The sequence below is a fragment of the Marmota flaviventris genome, chromosome 13, assembly GCF_047511675.1.
Source record: "Marmota flaviventris isolate mMarFla1 chromosome 13, mMarFla1.hap1, whole genome shotgun sequence".
Lineage (NCBI taxonomy): Eukaryota > Metazoa > Chordata > Mammalia > Rodentia > Sciuridae > Marmota > Marmota flaviventris.
This window is the reverse complement of record NC_092510.1, coordinates 91,748,066-91,768,221: the sequence shown is the minus strand read 5'-3', so window position 1 is coordinate 91,768,221 and position 20,156 is coordinate 91,748,066. Positions and strand designations below refer to the sequence as shown.

The following is a 20,156-nucleotide window of genomic DNA, read 5'->3' as shown; positions in this document are numbered from 1 at the left end:
GGTCTGGGAGTAGCCCGAGGCCATTTCAGGAAAGGTAAAGGGCAGAGGAGAATCACAGGCTTTGAGAGACCCACCGGTATAGAACTCCCAGCACACACCTGTGCACACACCCAGCCTTGAACTTGAACTCTTGTGTGCATGGGAACTCACTACTTCCTGAAGAAGCCCTGTACATCGTTGTTCCCCGACTGAGGGAAAAGTCTTCCCCATTCTGGGGGGAAGTGACCGAATGTGAACTGCCCGTCTGCCTCATCTACCCTCACACTGACAAGAAAACTGAAGTTCAGGGACAAGGGGGCCCAGGTCACAGGCCGGTGGGAATCTAAACCCCCTGGGCATGCCAGACTGGGCATGGCCTTTGCTCAAACCTCTCGGTGGTCAGGCTAGACACAGAGCCAGCCTGCCAACTCCCCAAGATAACCTGGCCCCACTCACTGCCAAGCCCTGGCCCCCTCCTCCCTCCCACCTCAGGGACCCCCCCCCATGGGGCTTTGCCGGGCTCTAGCCTTCCCAGGGCCCCTTGGCCTCCGGCTCCCAGGGGCCTCCCTCCCACCTAGCCAGGGAAGGAAGTCCCCAGGATCACAGCATTTCCAGCCGAGGATCCTGTTACTGGAAGAGAAAATGCGGGGCACACCTCCCCCTCCGCCTGGTCCTGCTGCTCCGAAGAGGAACCTTTGCAAGGACCCCTGGGGGGGGGGGGGGGTCCTGGACAGAGGCTCCACCCCTCCACCTCACCTGTCCCTCCACCAAAGAGGTGGGGAGCTGTTAAGTCCCTGAGAAAGAGAGAAGTTCAGGGCCGGAGGGCGGCTAAGCTTGGGGCCGGGCCGCGCAGCCAGGTGAGGGGAGCCCAGACCCCCTCCACTAAGGAGGTCCGGTCTGAAAGGCGGAGGAAAGAGACCCCGGATCCCAGTGTCCCTTGTCCTCGCAGGGCCTCGACTTCCCCAAGAAGCAGGATAGGGGCAAGCTGGGGCCATGCACGTCAGGCGGACTAGGGTCCCGGCGGGGAGCGGAGGGGGCCCTGGGTCCCTGGCCCCCCAGGCCATCTGGGGGGCGGGGAGGACCTGGGGTCTGGGTCGGGGTGGCGCCTACCCCTGGCAGGCCGGGTCCGGCTGCGGGAGCGGCTCCTCTGTCGCTGCAGCCGGGGCCGCCGCAGCAGCCGGTAGTAGTAGGAGGACCTCCCGGTGCTCTTCCTGGCGTTGCCGCCCGCGGACATGCTGCCGCCCGCCGGGCACCGGGCCGGGCCTGGGCGCTCACTCGGGCCCCATCGGCCGCTCCGGACCGCCCGGCGGGCGCCCCGCACTCTCCCGCGCTGCGCTGCGCTGCGCCGCGGCCGCCGCCGAGGCCCAGGCTGCCCCACAAAGTCGCCCAAACTCCTCCCTCGCCTCCCCGTCCCTCCCCCGAGCAGCCGGCCCCGCGGCGGGGGCCGGGGACCGGGAGGCCGGGCTGGCACCAGCCCGGAAAGTCAGTGCGGGAGAAATCCCGGCCTGGAGTCAGCCGGGCAAGGCGGCCCGGAGTGCCCCCGACCCCAGGCGGGACCCCTGGGGGGTGCACCCCACCCCGCGGGGCGCAAGGGGCAGCCCAGGGCGCGGGCAGGTGTGAACGGTGCACACCCGCGTGTGCGCGGCCCCGAAAGATGCCTGCTTGGAAGCCAGACGGGCACCGTGCTACGGGGACAGCCACCTTAGATTAGGGTCCCAAAGAGGCTGATGGCCCAGGCTGGTTCCTGTCCCAAGGGAAGGAACTGGGCTGAAAAACCCTCCCGCAAACACACAGCTCCACAGGCCCCCCGCCCAGGCAAGTGGAAAGTCTTCCCTTTCTGCAGGATACTTGTCTAATCTCTCCATTTTAAAGGCTGCCGTCTAATACAAACAGTATTCCTACATCATTAAGATCACAGTGTGTATCTCAAGCTCACAAAAAGTCCAGACTATCAGGAACTTCAGGGGCCTTTCCCAAAGCTGTACATTTTGTCCCTTTTGATCTGGACCCTTCCCCAAATAAACCATCACAGATCCCTAGTCCTCCTCCAACTGGGCATGGTCAGCAGCTCTGCAGGCCTGAGGGCAGGGCAGAATGATCCCCAGGCTATTCTGGGGACCATAAGCTGAGCTGAGAAGGGAAAGTGCCAACCCCACTCTCTGTATTGCTTTGCCTGAAAAACTTTCTCAAAGTCTCTCACTCTCTAGCTCAAGAACCTTCCTTGGCTCCCCAAAGTGTAAGGGCAACAAGTCCAAACTTCCTTCCTTGATATTTGGACTTCCAATAATATGGCCCCAACCAGACCACCCTTCAGCCTCATCTCCACCTGCTTCTCCCTTCTCTTTGCTCTACACCCACCAGGGACCCTCCTGTCTCCATTTCTCCATGGAGCCCAAGTCGACCCTTTTAGGTCCTGTAGCTCTCCCTGACCATCCGGGCCATCAGCAATCTCTCTCTCTCCCCTCAGCAACATTTATCTTTTAAATTATTAAAACAACTACCTATCTGAGCTCCATCTCTTCAAGGATGGAAGGGGAAACTGAGGCCGCGAAGGGAAGTCTGAGTTCCATCAGTCACTCATTAAGTGACAGAGGCAAGGGGCCTTGGCCCGGGACTGTCGACATGCACACTCAGGGGTGGCAGGTCAGTGTCTGAGGCTGTCTGGGTGTCTCCCTCCAGAAGGTGGGGCCTGGAGGGGTGGGCAGCCTGGTGGGAATCCGGGCCGGGTTTTGCTCCTCACTGGGGAAGCCCCCTCCTTAGCTCCTCAGCCTGGAGGGAGGGCCCAGGTCAGCAGGAGCTGGGACCACAGCTGGAAGCCAGGCGCCTTCCCAGGACCAGGGGGGAGGGGCGGGAAGGGTAAGGCTCCTTCAAACCCAGTCTGGGGAGTCCAGAGCCATCAGCTCCCCTGGCCCCTCTTCCCAGAATAATGGCCAATCCCACAGAAAGACGGAAAACCACAGTGTCCACGGGAACATCAGTAGCCTTCTTTGGGTTAAGCGTTGCTCCATCTCATTCCAACAGCAGGAACGCACAGGAACCGCTTTAGAGACCCCTGGATAGAGCCTGCACCCAGCTGCTAGATGCCTCTCCAAGCTGTGGGCCTTCCTAGCAGGCGCCTCCTCCGGCCAAGGCACCAGAGCCCAGAGGAGCACCTCCCATGCAGGTGGGGCTCAGAAGCCACCCAGTTACACCTCGACACTTCCAAAGGACAAATAATCTCCACCAGTTTGCAGGATGAGGAGCCCCAGGAAGTCCTGCTCAGAGTGGGGACGACAATCTTGCTCCCAGGGCCGGAGCTCCTCTGGCCCAGTTCTAGCTCCTTTGAGGGAATGGAAGCTCGGAAGCTTGCTGCTAACTCTGACTAGTGCTGGGGACAAGTGGTCTTGGCCTGCCCCCCAACTGGCAGCCTCAGACCGGTGTGTGGAGGGGAGGGAGGGAGCAAGCCCATCTCAGGATCTCATCTGTAAACAGTTGGGTTCCAAAGGTCTGGCCCAGTCTCTGCTTCAGCATCTCGGGTCCTCTGTACCTCAGCTTCCCTGCCCACCTAGAGGCTTGGTACCCCTGACCTAGACCCCTGGCCTAGCTGCCTGGAGGGGAGTCAGCCAGTGAATTCCTGGCTTTGGGATAGGATGGCTATTTACCCTGGTGGCTGGGTGCTGTGTAGGAAGGGGGAAGGGCTTCCTGGCCCAGGACCCTGTGGTGGGCAGGCAGACAAAGACAGCTCCCTGGAAGCCCCAGCAGAGCATCTGGAATCGATCCTGCTGGTGGAGCTAGCCACCCACCCCCTCTGCCACCCCCACCTCCTGCTGTGAACAGGAACCCCAGGCCTCCTCCCCTGAACAGCTCCCTATCCTGACACAGCCTAGGCTGTGGGAGGGGCACCTGAAAAGCCTGGTCCATCCCTTCCACTGCTTCCTGTGGCTGACAGACAGACCTACAGACATCAGGCCAACACACACACACCAGGGGCAGCCCCCTATGATTGCCTCAGACAGAACAGGCTTCCCAGGCCCTGCCTGATCCAAGAGCCCCCGGCCTAAAAGTCCAGTTCTCCCACCTGGTCCACCTCCAGAGGGGCTCCTGAGTCGGTCCAGTTCCCCACTCCACGGCATGCTGCTCTGAGTGGGGGTCAAGACTGCAGCCCCCAAATCACCCCAGCTTATCCAACAGGCATATTCCTAGATTTCCTCAAGATACTTGGTTTGATGGGTCTGAATGGGGCCTAGAAGTGTGTGCGTTCAATAAATCCCAGGCAGGGAACTAAGGCTCACTACTCAGTCACCCAACCCCAACAGCATCAGAGCACCTACCTCTGCCACAAAGCAGCCACCCCCTCTGCAGGTCCTGTCTCACTCCTCCATCCAGCCTCCAAGGCTCTTTCCAACCTCTGGTCTTCCCTCTTTTGTAGGACAACTGCCACCAGGCTCTTGGGAAGGCCCGGGACTGATGGACACAAAGAATTCCCCTCTGGGCAGAAAACTCAACACCAAGTAGAATTACACCATTGGGAAGGAGATGGGGGTGGCCTTAGAACTGGGCTGAGAAGTCCGGGTTCACCAGGGGCCAAGCAGGGGCAGGTCAGAAGGTGCTGCAGTCGCAAGAGGGCTAGCGCTACCCCCCTGCGATGGCGCCTCTTCCTGAGATGTTAGGTTGGAAGTCAGAGAGCCAGGAGAAAAAAAATCATATGGCCAAATTTACCTTTGAAAAGCCTTAAATTGCCCATAAAGCAGTTTTTCCTTGAGCACTGGGACGGATCACCCATTCCTTCAGCAGAGCACAAGGCGGAAGGGCCTGGACAACATTGAGGGACCCTGTTGTATTGGGAAACACCACCATTGGCAACCAGGTATCTATCTTCAAAACCTAGATTCTCCAAAGGAGGAGAGATGGCCATGCATGGAGGGGATCGCAGAAACCAAGACTTCCCAACAGCACAGAGGCCTGAGCTTGACTCGAAGGGCTTGTCTGAGGGCAGAGTTTGGCTTTAATACTAGTAATGGTAGCTGGACTGCATTTAGCAGGTGCCTTGCCCCAGATCTTGCTCTTGGCATTCCACACACCTTATCTCATTTAATCTCACGGCAACCCTAGTGGACAGATGTTTTCTGTTTTGTTTTTGTAAAAAATAGTGGAGACACAAAGAGAATAAGTTCCTTAAGGTCATACAAGGAGCCAGGATTTGAACCCAGGGGACTGGCAAAAGCCAAGGTCATTATGAAGTTGAGCGGGACTTAATGCGGAGGCGGGGGAAGGGCAACAGTGTAAAACTTCCCTGGTCAAGGGACGGACAGCAGGAGGCTGGAGGGACGGGAGTCCTGACAGGGGAAACAACCCCACCAGGCTCCACACAATGGGTGTCTGGAGGGCTCAGACCTGTCAGGTTTCCTGTCGGGACAAGGGTGGGGGGCGGTAAGCAGGGAAGTCCCCAGCCAGGCGGTCCTGTAGACATCCGCCTTCCAGCCATCCGTCTCCACCTCTGTCCTCGGAGCAGGGGCATGGGTGGGGGTGCCTGGCACTCAGGGTTCAGGTCACAGCCGCTGCCCTCAGAGGCCACCCGTCTGAGAGGCAGTGCTGGCTTCCTGTATCCATCCTGCCTCCAGAATGAGGCTGGACCAGCAGGGGGACCTTCACTGGGGAGATGGGGAGGCTGGAGGCCAGCTCGCCCTGTGCAGTGGAGAGCAGAGAGGCCCCATGAGGCCAGACAGGGCACCCCCACCTCACCCCCACCTGCCTCCCAAAAACCACCAACAAATTTAATGACATCCTTTGCGGAAAATGGCCACAGCAGGGCCAAGATGACCCTGGGCTGGGATGGCTCTGCCTCTCTCAACACAGGCGGAACTGGGGACCCGGTCAAGCGTGGACATTTGAACACACACAGACAGAGCCTCAGGAAATGTGAGTGCTCTTTCAAACACGTCACCTCCCGCTGGGAGTGGAGCTGGGGAGAGGCCTGGGCTCTGACAGGGGTGGGGGTGGGAAGCACAGGGGACTGGACCTAGGACCTTGTTCCCTCAGGTTCCCTCAGGTTCCCACAGGTTCCCCCAGGCCACCTCCCTGAGAGTCTATCAGAATCCAGAAATCTCCCCCAGAACCCAAACTCTCTTCCAGAAGCGCCGAGAAAAGGAGCTTCTCCCTGGTACCTACCAATGGCCTATTTTAAAATCCTGGGTCGTCAAATGGAGAAAGAACCTGAGGATAAGGGATAGGGGCCGGGAAAGTGTGGCCCAAAGGGAAGGACAGCACTGTCCTGCGGGAAGGCCCTGCCTAACCCTGGGCACCCCCCAGTCACAAAGGGTGGATTGCCCTCTTACCCAGCGCCAGCACCGCGGGGGGGTGGTCAGCAGGGCTCCTTGAAGATGAAGGGGCAGGGTCAAGGGAGGGCATGACCCTCCCAAGGTCACGTGTAGGGGAGAGGCTAAGCCAGGACTCCCCCTGGGGACCTGGACCCAGCTGCCCAGGCTGCCTGCCTGTGTCTGCCCTCCCAACGCGCGCCCCGTGCATTCTGCCCCCAGGCCGAGGGTCCAATCCTGTGGCCCTGGGGAGGCTGGGATCCACTCTCGGGCCCGTCCTGGCCCTCCCTGGCCCACCCCCAGCAGCCGGTGTGTCTGCCCAGATGGCCAGGCCTGGAGCCACGCTCTCTCTGCACTTCCTCTCCGTGCCCTGACCCAGAAATTCTGCCAAGCTCCAGGTGGGCCCCGGGCCCCAGCCAGGCTCAAGGCCCCTCCTTCCCCCTGACCCAGCCTGGGGCTGAGGCTCAAGGTCTCTGGGCCTCTTCCCCTCCCCCTCACCCAGTGATGGGCCCAGATTGCTGCACCCCACTGGGTGGCCAGAGGGGGTGGCATATGGTCCCAATGTGAGGTCAGGGAGCCCCCTCCCTTCACAGGCAGGCTTGCCTGGTCATCTGCAAACCATTTCATGGTTGGCACTGGCCTCGGCTCCAGGACCCAGGGCCTTGCTAGGTCTCTGCAGAGCTCATGAGGAGGACAGCTGAACTGGCCCGGTAGCAGGCTCCTAGGAAGTTCTGGCATAGGCAGGGAGCTGAAAGGGCATGGGATTTGGAGTGAGGAGCTAATGCCTTTTAGCTGTGTGATCCCAGATCAGTGCCCTCACGTCTCTGTGCCTCAATTCCCTGGAGGGGAGAATGGGCCCGAGGATCCTCAGCTTTATGAGTGCTTGGGAAGGTCAAAGAGCATAGCGGATTAAAGCATAGGGGATACACTGGGCAGCACCTCCCGCTCTGGGCTATTTCTTTTGTCACTCATTTGTAGGTTCTTTAAGAGGACAGCCCAGAGCTGGTCGGATCAGTTCTTGACCCAGAGCTACTTAAGACTGACTGGGAGAGAAGGTGGCAGCATTCGAAAAATGGTGACTGAGTCCATCGGTCTGGCGTCAGCCCTGAGAGAACTGGGAGGAGGAGGAGGAGGAAGTCCTGAAGGCTGCCTGGAGGAAGAGGCACTGGCATTGTGCTGGAAGGCTGAGTAGCAGTGACTGGGTAGAGAGCAGAGAAGGAGAGGGGAGAGAGTACGGGCAAAGGCCCAGAGGTGGGAGCCAGCAAAGTGTTTTACTAGGGACAGTGTGTACGGCTGTGAGACTGGAGCAAAGCATGGGGTGGGGACTTGAGGACAGGCTACATGAGGGGTAAGATCAGGGGAAAGCGATGGAGAGAGATCCAAGTGGGGGTGAGGCCCAGGCAGCCCCTCCAGAAGGGCAGAGGGGAAGTGGTGAGGACAGAACCCTGAGAGGAGATCTGGGTTTGAGGCTTAGATCTGTCGCTGTGTGGCTGTGCACCCTCAAATAAGTCACAGCCCCTCTCTGATCCTCACTCTGCCATTATAAAAAGAGGAGCTAGCTCCTAAGACAGGCCTGAGGTGTGGGGCGGGGCTGGATGCCCATGAACTACCCTTGAAGCATTCAGAAACACACCAGGGCCCCACTCCCAGCATCCCTGAATCCAATCTTGGGGACAAGGCCCAAGGAATCTATATTCTTAAGAGAGCTTGCTAGCACTTTTTTGGGGAGCCACTGGCTAAGACGGTTCTGGACCCTGTGGTCCCACCCCAGGTTCTTTGCATTGCTGTCCCTTCCACCTCATTCATGCTGACCAGGTCTTCAGATGGTCACCTCCTTCCCATTGTTCAGGCCTCAAATATGACCCATTCAAGACCTTCCCGGGCCCCTTATCTCAGGCCCTAATCTCCCCCACGTCTGCCCACAATGTCTCCTTGTGGCCTCATTTGGTTTTCTTCAGCTGACCACAGCCTCCTGAAACCCTCTTATCTGTGTGACCTGTGTCCGCCAATCATCTCCCCCAAACTCTAATGCAGACAGGGCCCTTCTCAGCCCGATTCACGGCCACATCCCCAGAGCACAGGTCAGCACCTGACGTGTGTTTGAGGAGGGAGGTGAGTGGAGGGAGCTGGGCTCAAAGTCCCCATTCTGTTTTGAAGACTGGCAGTCACGGGACCAGGGACAAGAGACTGCCTCTCTGGACCTGGGCTTTTCTCCCTGTGTCGCAGGCTGGAGGGTTTTCGTGCACATGGCAGCCCGGGGCCGGTCAGGAGGCTGGGGTGCAGCTCCTGGCTCTGTGCAGGAGCTGGCATGGGGGTGGCTCAGAGGACACACAAATGGATGAATAAATGCCCTGGCCCTGCCTTTGGACAGTCTCCTCCCGTTCCCGGCCTCGGCCTCCCCTCTGTAAAATGGGCTTGGCCTGCTGGGTCTTTCGGAGACCTTGAACACTACGCTCACAGTCTCTGCGCTTAATCCAGAATACAAGTGGGGGCCAGAGAAGGTGTCAGGGGAGGGGTAAGCATTGCCAGAGCCATGGGATCCCACCTACCCCACGGTGGCATCCTAAGGCCACATAGGTGAGAAGCAAATACAGCTTCTGCCACCTTTTCCCCTCAGGTCCCCTTCTGAGTCAGAACAGTGAGACTCTGCCCCAACCCTGGGAACAGCATTTCGCCTGGAAATTCTACCGGGGGAGGAGGAAGGGCTGGGGACTACAATTTCTGCACCTGCTCAAACAGGAAGTGGCTGAAAGTTTGGGGCCAAGGAAAACAAGTTCAGGGTCACCCTGGAAATCGGCAGTCCCCATGGTTAGGGACTTGCCCATTCCCCAGATGAAGCTGTCCTAGTGGTTAGCGATGAACACACACAGATGGAGCTCAAGGGGGAATGGCCCTGACCACGGGCAAAGGCCTGAGACGAAGCCAAATCTGCCCAGCCTGTTCCGGCACACCTTTGGCCATGGGGAACTCACTACCAAGCCAGTTCCTTGTGCCCTTGGAAAGTCTGAAAGTGAAGCTGTGTTCCTATTAGGAACTGAAGAAGCCACTGGGTGTGACCATGCACATGAAGAATCCCAACTACACGGAGGCGGAGGCGGGAGGATCACAAGTTCAAATCCAGCCTGGGTGACTTAGCCAGATCTTGTCTCAAAAAGGAGGAGGAAGAGCAGAAAGAGGAAAAAGGAGAGGAGGGGGAGGGGAGGAGGAGGAGGAGAAGAAGGAAGGATGGAAGGAGGAATAAGTAGATTGAGAGGCCTTGGGGGATCTAGTGGTCAGCTCCCCCTTGAATCAGCACTCAGAGGCTCAGGACTTGCCCAGGGTCCCTCATGCACCCCAGGTCCTGCCTCTGTTCCCAGCAGCAGCTGTGGGCACAGCGAGACGATGCCAGTAGCCGAGGGCTGGAGTTGGGGCTCCTGGCCCACCTACTCCTGACTATAATCCCGGGTTAGGTGTGGGGGGAGACCTCTGGCTAACCCTTATTTGAAATGCCAGAAGACACAGGCAAGGATCCCAAATTGTCCTCGTGCCCCTGAGAGCACGGGGTGCAGCTGGGCTACAGCTGGCCTCTACACCGCCCTTAGATGGATGGCCCTCTCCTCTTGCCTGTAGCCCAGGCCTGAGGAGGCTGGAAGGTGGTTTCAGAGCTTGCCGGGCCTGCTTTCCCTGAGCTCGAGTTTGTGCGCTCCTGGTGCCCTCTGGCTCACACTCACCACCCTTACGCGGACTTCCATGCACACACACACTGACTCCCACTCAGGCCCATTCCCTGCCCCAATGCTGGGCTTGCCAGGCCCAGCCAGGCCTAGCCAGGCCCACACAGCCGCCTGGAGCCTCACCCGCAGTCAGGGCAGCCCCTGCCTGGCTGGGGCACCCTGGGACAAAGTCCTTGCCCCAAGCTCCACCATGGGGAGGGACAGACTGGGGAGCCCTTGCTCAGAACTTCTATGTCTCTAGGACTGTGCCCAGGGTGAGCCCCTGAGTGGCACGGCTCAGGGCCCCAGTCTGCTGAGTGACTTGGCAAGGCTCCCCCCACCCTTGGCCCTGTTCTCCATGGTGCAAAGAAAGGGACAGTCCAGAAGCACGATTCTCAGACTCTAAGACACTTCAGGGAGCCAGGCATGCTGACACACGCCTGTAATCCCAGCGGCTCGGGAGGCTGAGGCAGGAGGATCATGAGTTCAAAGCCAGCCTCAGCAAAAGTGAGGCGCTAAGCAACTCAATGAGACCCTGTCTCTAAATACAACACAAAATAGGACTGGGGATGTGGCTCAGTGGCTGAGTGCCCCTGGGTTCAATCCCTGGTACCAAAAAGAACAAAAGACCCTTCAGAGGCGCGTGTTAAAATGCAGATGCCCAGGCTCACCTTAGAGAGTCAGGTTTAGCCAATCTGGGGCAGATTCCAGGAACCTGCATTTTTATGCAGCAGGAAGTGGGTCCCCCGGGTATTTTTCTTTAGAAGTGGGGATTGAGCCCTGGGGTGTCCTGTCACTGGCCGACAGCCCCAGCTCTTTTTATCTTTTGAGACAGGTCTCAACCTGCCATGGGAGCCTCCTGCCTCCGCCTCCTGTTGTCACAGGAGTGAGCCAGCAGTTCCACCTGTGGGCTCTTAAGTTCCCCATGGAATCCTCAGCAGAGACAAAGCGGCCATGTCCAGACTCCAGCTTGCTCTCTTTCTCGGCACCAGGGCCCACAGGCAGGCAGGAGTTATGAACCTCGTGGTGCAGAAGGGCCGACGGAGGCCCAGGCTGCAGCTTGCACACTCCCTGAGCCACCGCGAAGGCTCCAGCTCCGCCTCTCTCCCCAGATTCCCAAATGCAGTCTGCAGCCTGGGGCCCAAAGGGTCAGCTCAGGCCAGGCAGCAGCCCTGATTGGCACCCTCTGTCCTGGTCTCGGAGCCCTCTGACTTCATCAGGTCTGAGCTGATTAAAAGATCCCCTTACGTCTCTGATAGGCATGGTGTCCCCTTACAGGACTGTGAGGGACATGGTCCCATTTGAGGCAATGGCCCGCTTGGCCCTGTTCTCTGGCCAGCTTCAGAGTGGACGCCGCTGTCACAAGGGAGGCTTAGGCACATGCACTGGGAGAAACGGAGGCACAGAGAGGAGACAGCCTTGCCCACACTTGGGCACCCAGTGCTCGCTGTGTGCCAAGCAGCATGAATGCAGCAAGTCTTCATTGCAACCTGAAAAGCGGACACTAGGACTGTCCCCACTTACAGACACAAGGGTTGAGAAGTGGAGGAGACTCAGCCCTGCGGCCGCCTCCATGGTAACCCCAGGCCGCTACAAACCGTCTCCCTCTCTCGTTTCCAAGTAACTAACCTGCCAACAACCCCTTTCCAAAGGCCAAGAGGATGGAGCATTTGTTAAAAGGTGTCCCGGAGCAACAAGGCTGGGGGCCCTGGCTTCTGGTCCTAGCCCAGGAGCGCGGTCAACAGATGTCCCCCAGTAGCCCACGGTGCCTGTCTCCACTGCCTACGCCTACCCTTGCCCATGCCCCTGGGTCTCTCCTCCATGCCTCTGCTCCTGCCATTACCCCTCTGGGACACAGGGCACAGCGCAGGCTTCCTAGACCCTGCATCTCGTGATGACTTCGAGCTTGTGTCTGCTTCTCTTCATCTCTACTGACACGACCCAGGGCCAGGGCAGCACACCTCTGAGAAGCTCCGGGGACTCCACACCTCCCAATTGCCCCCACTTCTTCTCCTCCCTCCAGAGTCACTTCTCCACTAAACACCCAGAGTGGTCATTTGAGAAGCGGCCCTGTGTCCCAAGCCACCAGGAGCTTGCTGGCTCCTGGATCCTCTTTCTGGCTCACCTCTCCCCAGCCACCTGGCCGACTCCCACCCACTCTTCCTTTCCAGAAGAGCCGCCCCTTCCTTCCCAAACTCACCACCAGCCCCCGCGCCTCCCTGCACCCCGTTCTTCAAGCTCCCTGCCCCTTTCCCGTCTCATTGTGCCGAGGAGGACATTTTTGGATGACTCATTTCACATCTGTCTCTCCTGGCACACCGTGCACTCTCTGAGGGTCAGTCCCGTCGGCCTGGCTGGGGGTCCTACCTCCAGGGCCCATCCCAGCACAGTCACACGACAGCTGCCAATCAGGAGAGGGGGCAGCGCAGGTAGCATTCAGGAAAGCACCGTCCTGTCCCGCGCACATACTCTGGAACTCCCAGGAGCTCCGGGCACCATGCAGCTCCGGGGCTCTCAGGAAAACAGGACCAGAGGCCCCCAGCCCCACCAGGCCACTGCTCAGGGCTTCTCCTTCCCTCCTCTCAGGTTTCAGTGTTTCTCATTCCGTGATTTATAGCCCATCAGACGAATTCCCCCATTATCTCTCACACCCAGCACGCTGCCTTGCTGCCGTTTAATAATGCCAGTGGCTCGCTGGGCCTCTCCCTGGAGAAACCTAAGGTTTGCCTGTGCTTCAGGAGCAGGCCCACAGGCCCTTGTGGGATTCAAGGGCTCATCTCAGACCCAACTTGAACAGCAGGTCAGCGCCTCGCACTCAGGGCTAACTGGGCACGGTCCCTATTGCTCTTCCCTCCCTCCCTCCAATAGAGCATAGCAGCCGAGTGCCCGTCCCAGTGACCTGAGCATCCTGGTCGGTTTTAGGGCAAGGTTGGAGACTCTGGCACTCCTCCAATAAGCAAAGTCACCTCCAGCCCTGTCTACCTAGCGGGGGGGGGGGGGGGGCTTGCTGGGCTCAGACACAATGGTATCTTCTGTGCCAGGCTTGACTTGAATTATCTCAGCACATCCTCACCACAACATTCAGAGGCCAAAAGCACTGCTATGCCCATTTTACAGACGGGAAAATCACTCCTCAGAGAAGCAACGCTGTGCCCCTTGGTGTGTCCGGGAAGCAGATGGCAGCTCCCTGGGGGAAATCTTACTGGAGAGAGGGTCAGGAAGGGTCTGAGGCTACAGGGAGCTCATGGCTCCCTGCTCAGCTCCCCACACAAAAACAGAGGATGCAGGAGGCAGTAAGAAGGCACTAGGGTCTGACAGCCTGGGGGTTGCAGTTCCACCTCTGGGGGTCCTCAGCTGTGTGCCGGGGGCAAGTCCCCTATCCTGAAGTGGCCCTGTGTAGACAATGCACACCTTCTGCCCAGGGCTATCCTGCGACTGGGCTGAGAGAACCCCTGGGAAGCTGCCTTGTAAACTGTCGGCCTGGTGTGTCACTTCTGCATGTTGGAACAGTGGAGTCAAGTCGTCATGCGAAGACCTGCAGGGGAGCCCTGCCCTCTGGGCGGAAGTGGGCTGTATGCTCAGAACCAGCTCAGAACTGTGCCAGGATCTGGGCAGAAGACGAGGCCCCTCCTCAGGCCACAAACGGCTCGCCTCGCTCTGGTACCAGCCCCCTCACCAGCCCAGGCTTGGGAGAAGCCGCACAGCCCTCCTGGGCCTGGGCCCCGAGAGCACAGGTCCCAGCGAGGCCCAGCCAGGGGGCCGGGTGGCAGGACGTTCCAGGTAGCTGGGGCCAGGCCTTCCCACTCATGCTCCCCTACTGGGTCTGCTCCCCTGCCCCTCCTGCTCCTGAAAGTTTCTGCTTCCACTTTATAGTTTCCGTGGCAACCACCTCTCTTCCTCCGATTGTTTTCTTCTTCTCAGTCACTTTGCCCTCTTATGCTGAAGGGAGAATGAGAGTGGGTGGAGCAGGAGGTCTGGCCAGGAGACAGAGGACAGGGAGGGACACAGCTAAGAGCAGGGTGACCTCTGGGGTGCAGCCAAGGGGTTCTGCAGCCCTGGTGTGCCTCCCAAGGACCTCTGGAACGGGCACTGTCCTTTGAAGGGTTCTCGAATGTGCCCCCCAGGGCAGCACACCTGCCTGGCCCTGCAGGGGATGCCTGTGGCTGGACACGCCAAGCGTGGCAAGCTGGCTGGACCTAAACCCACTTCTCACTACCTGGTCTTCACCCACAGGACAGCCTCTGTCCCTGAGCCCTGCCTTCTCTATTCAAGACCTGCTTCCTTCTCAAGGCCTGGTTTCACAGTCCCCTGCCTGACCTTCTTCCAGGAACCTACCACCGCCACCCCTCTGAGAGCTCTTCTTCTGTGTGTCTGCCTCTCCTGGTCCTGACCCTTCTCTCAGGTGGCCTCTCCTCTGCAGGCAAAGCCAAGACCTTCCGTTCCACTTGCAGGTGCCCAGGGCTCTGCACAGTGCCTACACACAGGAGGTCTGCAGGGGGCAGCACCGAGCCCACAGCCAGGCCGACCAGGGCTGCGGTCCAGTTCCACCACCAGCTAGCCTGGAGCGCCTCAGAAATCTGCTCTAGAACTCAATGTTCCTGGTGGTAGAATAAAGACAGAAGTCACTTCCTCGCAGGGTATTGAAGACTGGAGTGAGTCTGTGGGTCTGAGAGAGCCTGGAAAATTCTGAAGTATTATACTGAGTCTGGGATTATTTTTAGGCCCTGAATTGTGCCATCCAATGAATGGCCCCAGTGCCCCTTGATGCTCAGATCTCACGGCTCTCTTCCTCCACCTGCTGACCTCCCGAGGCACTGGCTGCTGGTGTCCAGCAGCCCCACACCACAGCCACCCTCTACCAACTCCTCCTGCACATGCACGCATGCGCGCGCGCACACACACACACACACACACACGAACACACACACACACGAACACTGTCCCACAGCTCTGCCAGTGGGGCCCAGGCGGGCCCAGAGCAGCCCAGCTCATGACGTGGAGCAACAGGGTCTTCCCAGGCCAGCCAGGGCTGGGCAGGACCACAGGGCTGTCCTCTGCTTTCCCTATTGCCACTTCCCCTGAGGCTGGACCACCAGGACCCCTTCCCTTGAGGTCTGGGGTGACCCTCCCAGCCCACCAGGATAGGTCCCCCTCCTTCCCCCACCCCCACTGCCTGCCCAGTCTCAGACCAGCCCCGGAGGCTTCCCTTCCCAACTGCTCACTGAGGCTGCACCTGCCCAGACTTGTGCTAGGATGGGGCTGGTTTCCACGCACGAGGGAATGCAAGGGCCACATGGCCCAGGGTGGGGCTCCTGGGGATACTTGAGGGCCATCTCACCTCCTTCCAAAGACCTGCAGAATCAGACAGCTTAGCAGGCCCGGAGAAAAAAGAATAAGCCCTCAAATATCAGAACCAAGAAAGTAAACGCAGGGCCAGCTGTGGCCAGGCCGGGCCTCTGCCCCCGCACTCCCTCTTCTCTCCCCACTGTACTCCTGCCTCAAGAGCCTAGGATTCCCACAGCTGTCCCTGGGAAGTCAGGCCTTTCAGCACCCACCCTGGTGTGCCTGAGGGGCACTTCCCAGGGGCTCGCATGTGAAAACCATCGCAGTCCCTGAATGCAGAGAGTCGGCAGCTGGGCGAAACACATGGGCTCCCACAGGGACTCAGAGAGGCAGAGAGAGCCTAAGAGACCCACAGGGCAGTTGAAGCCAGGGGAGGCCGGGCCTCTGAATAGGATCCCACAGGCAGAGGGTGTGGTGCCTGCAGCGAACCCACTGAGATCAGCAGCAGCCCAGGCCCACCGGAAAGGCCTTACTTGACCTCTCTCTAGGCCACAGTGAGGGTTTGGGCTTAGAGGACGCTGGCCTGGCATTCCAGGGCCTCTTAGGCCAGGGCAGTGTTAAATCTCCCAAAATGGCCCAGAATGAGGCACTTTCCAGACTAGCCCTTGAAGCCAGATCTGCCCTGGTCACTGAGCACAGGACAGTAGCCCAAGAGTGTCATGAAGCTATTGGGTGGTGGGCGCTTCCCAGGTCTTGAACACCTGCAGAAACAAGTCTCCTCGAGTTCCCTGAGCAGCCCATTCCAGGATTTCACACCACCCCACCGTCAGCCAGGAAGTTCTTCCCCCTATCTAACCTACATCTCTCTTGCTGAAACGTACACCCACCTCGCTTGGGAGACACAGGAATAACAAAGCACAGAAGCTGAAGCGCCTCATCAGACACTGGCTTTGCAGCAGAGGTGGGAGCTGGGGAGGCTCGGGGGTGTCAGTGGGCAAAGACACAACCCCCAGCTCTGACAAGAGCGGACAAGGCCTCTTTGTGTGCATGATTAATTTATAGGCCCGGGGAGGGCGGCGGGAATGTCCTCTCGCTGGGCCTCGGAGGCTTCCCTGACCCAATTTAGAAGCTGTGTTTATTGTGTTGCTCGTGTCAAACCTTCCCAATGAGGTCTCTATTCCCAGCGTGCTCATGAATTTTCCGGGGGTTTAATCGTGCACAATCTGAGAACAATTTATTAAGAAGATTAAGCCCCCAAAAATATGCTTCTGCATGCTCAACAAAACAGGGCAAATTTATTCTCCGCCATCGGTAGGCTCCCCCTGCTCAGAGCAGCCCCATCTCTCAGTGGAGTTAACGCTTGACCCCCTTGACCTGGGCGGTAGGAAGCCATGTGGAGTGTCCAGCTGCTGGGAACCGTCTGGGTCGAGGGTGGGAAGGTGCACATGGAAGTCCAGGATCCCAGGGTCCTGGCCAGGTGTGCCCAGGGCTGGGAGGCCTGCTCCTGCAGAGTTTGGGGTTTCAGACCCTCCTTTGCTCATTTGCTCAGAACATGCCTGCTCAGCAAGGCTCCCTGGTTGACTCCAGAGAGAATGGTTTAGATGCTTCCTGCTCGGAGGCTTGGAAACCAAAGTGGAACTCCTGAGGTCACTCTCTGAGCTCTCTCTCTCTCACGCCCCACACCTGCCAGAGCCTGGGGACTCCTGGATGGAGAGAACTGGTTTAGGTCCTGGGAGGTGCTAGAAAGAGACAGAAGTTGTTTGGTATTTTCTGGGGGCCAGGGCTCAACGGGAGGGGTCAGAGGAGGCCAAGCTGGGCAGGGGAGGTGAGACCAGGGAGGAGGTGTCCTAGGGGGAGACAGCACCTGGACACCTGGTCTGTTCTCAGATGCCAGCTGCAGAGGCTCAGGCCCTGGTTCCAGTCTGAAAACTCAGGCTTGGTCCCCTCCTCCTGTCTGCCGGGTCACTGGGGCCATCTGTTTATTACTGGTCATAAGCAGAGTCGTGCTGCGGCTGCCTGCGCTCACTCCCTGCCAGGCCCGTGCTGAGCTCTCAACTCCTGTCTCCTTGCACACCGAGCGCTGCGGACGGGCGCCGCTATCACCGCTGAGTCTCAGAGGAGGGGATGAACCTGAGGAGCACCATCGATGTGCCCACAGCATGCAGAGCCAGGATGCAGACCTGAGCACCTGAGGACTGAGACTCCCGCGCCTCCACCTCATTCCACAGGTGGGACGACTCCGTCACAGGTCCCCAAGAGGACACTCGGTCTGGGCTTGGGTCAACTCTTAACACCCCCCATCGGATAACTGCCCACCTGACCTCCAATCCCAATCTCTCCCGTCATCCCTTCATAGAGCAACCAGGTCTGTCCCTGAACCCAAAGCTGACCTTCCAGAAGCCATGCCGTGGTCCCTGGGCCACCCGCCCTGGCTTACCCGCTCCTGCCTCGCATCCTCCATCTGGCTCTACCTTCCAGTGAACCCGCCTCCTCCTGCAGCCCACTGGCACCCCGGCCTGTGGCGTCCACTCCTGGGCTCAGCCTTGTCCCCTCCCCTGGCATGCCCTCCTCCATGTCTCCCACTTGGAAGTCCTCAAGGCCAAACCCAGCGCCAGCTCTTCCACGAAGCCTTCCCAGGATCCCCACGCAGGCTGCGGCAGCAGAGGGGTCTTCCTCTGAATCCCCAGCAGCTCAGGGGCTCACTGTCCCCTCGCACAGCCATTTGTGTTCAGGGCTCATGCCCCTTGCCCACAGCCCCTGGGGCTCCTAGATGACAGGGTCCTCTCCCTGCTTGTTCAGTGAGGACACCTGACAACAGGACACCTCGGTCCTGTTACTGCACATGGCCAGAACAGCCTATAAGCACCCCTGCCCTGGCCTCAGCACGACTCCTTTGCCTTTTCTGGTGCCCATGGACCCCTTGGGCCTCTGCTGGGGACTAAGAACCCCTTTCCAGAGGGAAAAAAAAAACCTGTTTAATTGCATTAAATAAAATACTAAGGATTACCACTGAAAACAATTACACTGAAATACAGTCATCAAGATATTTCTGAATGCCATGACAGTACATGCACTTCTTTATCAATGCCTTCAGTAACGAGATCTGGGTCTGTTATTCTGAAGTATGATGAACAAAATCATCATTTCAAGAAGTCCACCATCCTATGTCATGAGAGCTTCTGAGATTTCTATAATTTCAACCAAATCAGAACAGCCAAAGCTATTGTAGGTTACGGCCTGCATTTGCAACTGAAGGAATTACAATGTGGCATTTAATTAGATGTTAGTGAAAATAAAGGCGGCATATGTATTCCACCCGGAGACTCTGTAGATCCCGGGAGCTCTGGCAGGCACAGTGGTGCAGGCCTGTAATCCCAGCCACTCAGGAGGCTGAGGCAGGAGGATCGCAAGTTTGAGGCCAGTCTCAGCAACTGCGAAAGATTGTCTCAAATAAAAACTAAGACCAGCGGGGGCTTAAGGGAAAAGGGCAGGATTTGTCCTGGAACTTAGATTCTGGCTGTGCTGGTGGCCAAGCCCTGACCTTCTGGAAGCCTCCATTCCTACCCTCCCAGCTCAGTCCCAGCACAGAGGAAGGAAGCCTGTGCCCACAGTTTGGTTGTTGCAGCTGATTCCAAAGCTCCCGGGTGGCTCCAGCTTAACAGAAGCCCCAGAGAAGGATCCCGTAGAGCTACGTGCCCCAGACTGGCCCTGCCGCCTCCCAGGGAACTTGTTTTATGTCCTGAAAGAGCAGGGATGACAGAGGATAAATGGCCCAGGAAGGCTGGGGTGGGCTGCGACTGTCTGCACAGAGCCTGCCCAGCCGCCCCCTTAGGAGGAGGAAAGCACCATCAATTCCCCGGGAAGGACGGGTGCCATGAGGGCCACCCACACGCAGCCACATTGGACCCAAGTGCCAAGCCCTCCACCTGGCTGTCCACCCACCTCCCGCCGCGGTCAGCAGCCGGGCTCTCCTCCTCCCCGGCGTCCAGGGCCACGTCCAACCCAGTCCTGCCCCAAAGCCTCGTCGCCTGTCCACTGTTCCCGGCAGGGCTGCTCTTTGCAGACAGGTGATTGGGGGGGCGCCCTGAGACGGACCAGGACCCCTGTGTCACCCTGCCCCTCTGGCAGCAGCACCTGAGGCCCACTGCTGAGGCCTGAGGACTCCACTTGGGAAATCTCTCTGGCCTCACTCAGACCCCAGGGCCTAACTCCAGCCATCTTTACCGTACCCCTCATCAACTACCTGATACAGATCTGTCCCAGCCACCGCTGCCACGAAACTCAGGCAACCCTCGCACCTGTCCTGAAAAGGCAGGAGCTATTATCATTCCCTTTTACAGACAGGGTAACTGAGGCTCCGAGAAGTCTGGTGACTGCCCCAAGAAGGCACAGCTGCTAACTGATGGAGTCAGGGTTCGAGCCCAGTTGGTCGAGCTCCAAATCTCCCCATCAGTAGCCTCCGGCCCCCGAGTGGTCACCCTGCAACCACAGCAGCCAGAGAGTTTCTCTAAAGGAAGTTTGCCAGGCCCTCTGCACCCGCTCCTCCTTCTCCCATCCTTTCCACGGCTCCCTCACAGCCACTGCCTCCTCGTCTTGAATCCCCCACTGCCCTGCCCCAGGAACCCCGCCTGACTCCTCACCCTCTGTAGCCCAAAGCCTCCCAGAGCTCCCAGTCCTTAGCGGAGCAGTCGGGGGGTCGCCAGCACTTCTGGAGCCTTTTCCTCATCACCTCCCACCGCCACCCTCCCCCAGGGACCCCACGGGGCTCCTTCCAGCCTGGAGGAAGATCTTGCTGGCAATGGATGGGTGACGGCATGGCTTGACGCAGAGGCAGGGGAACTCTGCTGAGGGGGCTGGGAACTGCAACGCAGCTGCTCCCTGAGCTAAAGGAGCCCCAAACCAGCACCTC

At 58.8% G+C, this 20,156-nt stretch overlaps 1 protein-coding gene across 6 annotated transcripts in view; it reads right to left on the bottom strand.

Moving 5' to 3' along the window:
* Positions 1-20,156, bottom strand: part of Dab2ip (DAB2 interacting protein) — a 162,923-nt gene that overhangs the window by 119,301 nt on the left and 23,466 nt on the right. For 4 of the 6 annotated variants that reach the window (XM_027937047.2, XM_071600895.1, XM_071600896.1 and 1 more), the window contains exon 1: positions 1,090-1,273. The exons of the other annotated variants lie outside the window; for them this stretch is intronic. In XM_027937047.2, coding sequence (XP_027792848.1) covers positions 1,090-1,213 — 124 coding nt within the window. In that variant the 5' untranslated portion in view covers positions 1,214-1,273. Of the gene's footprint in view, positions 1-1,089; positions 1,274-20,156 lie in introns of those variants that run through there. 6 annotated transcript variants of the gene reach the window in all.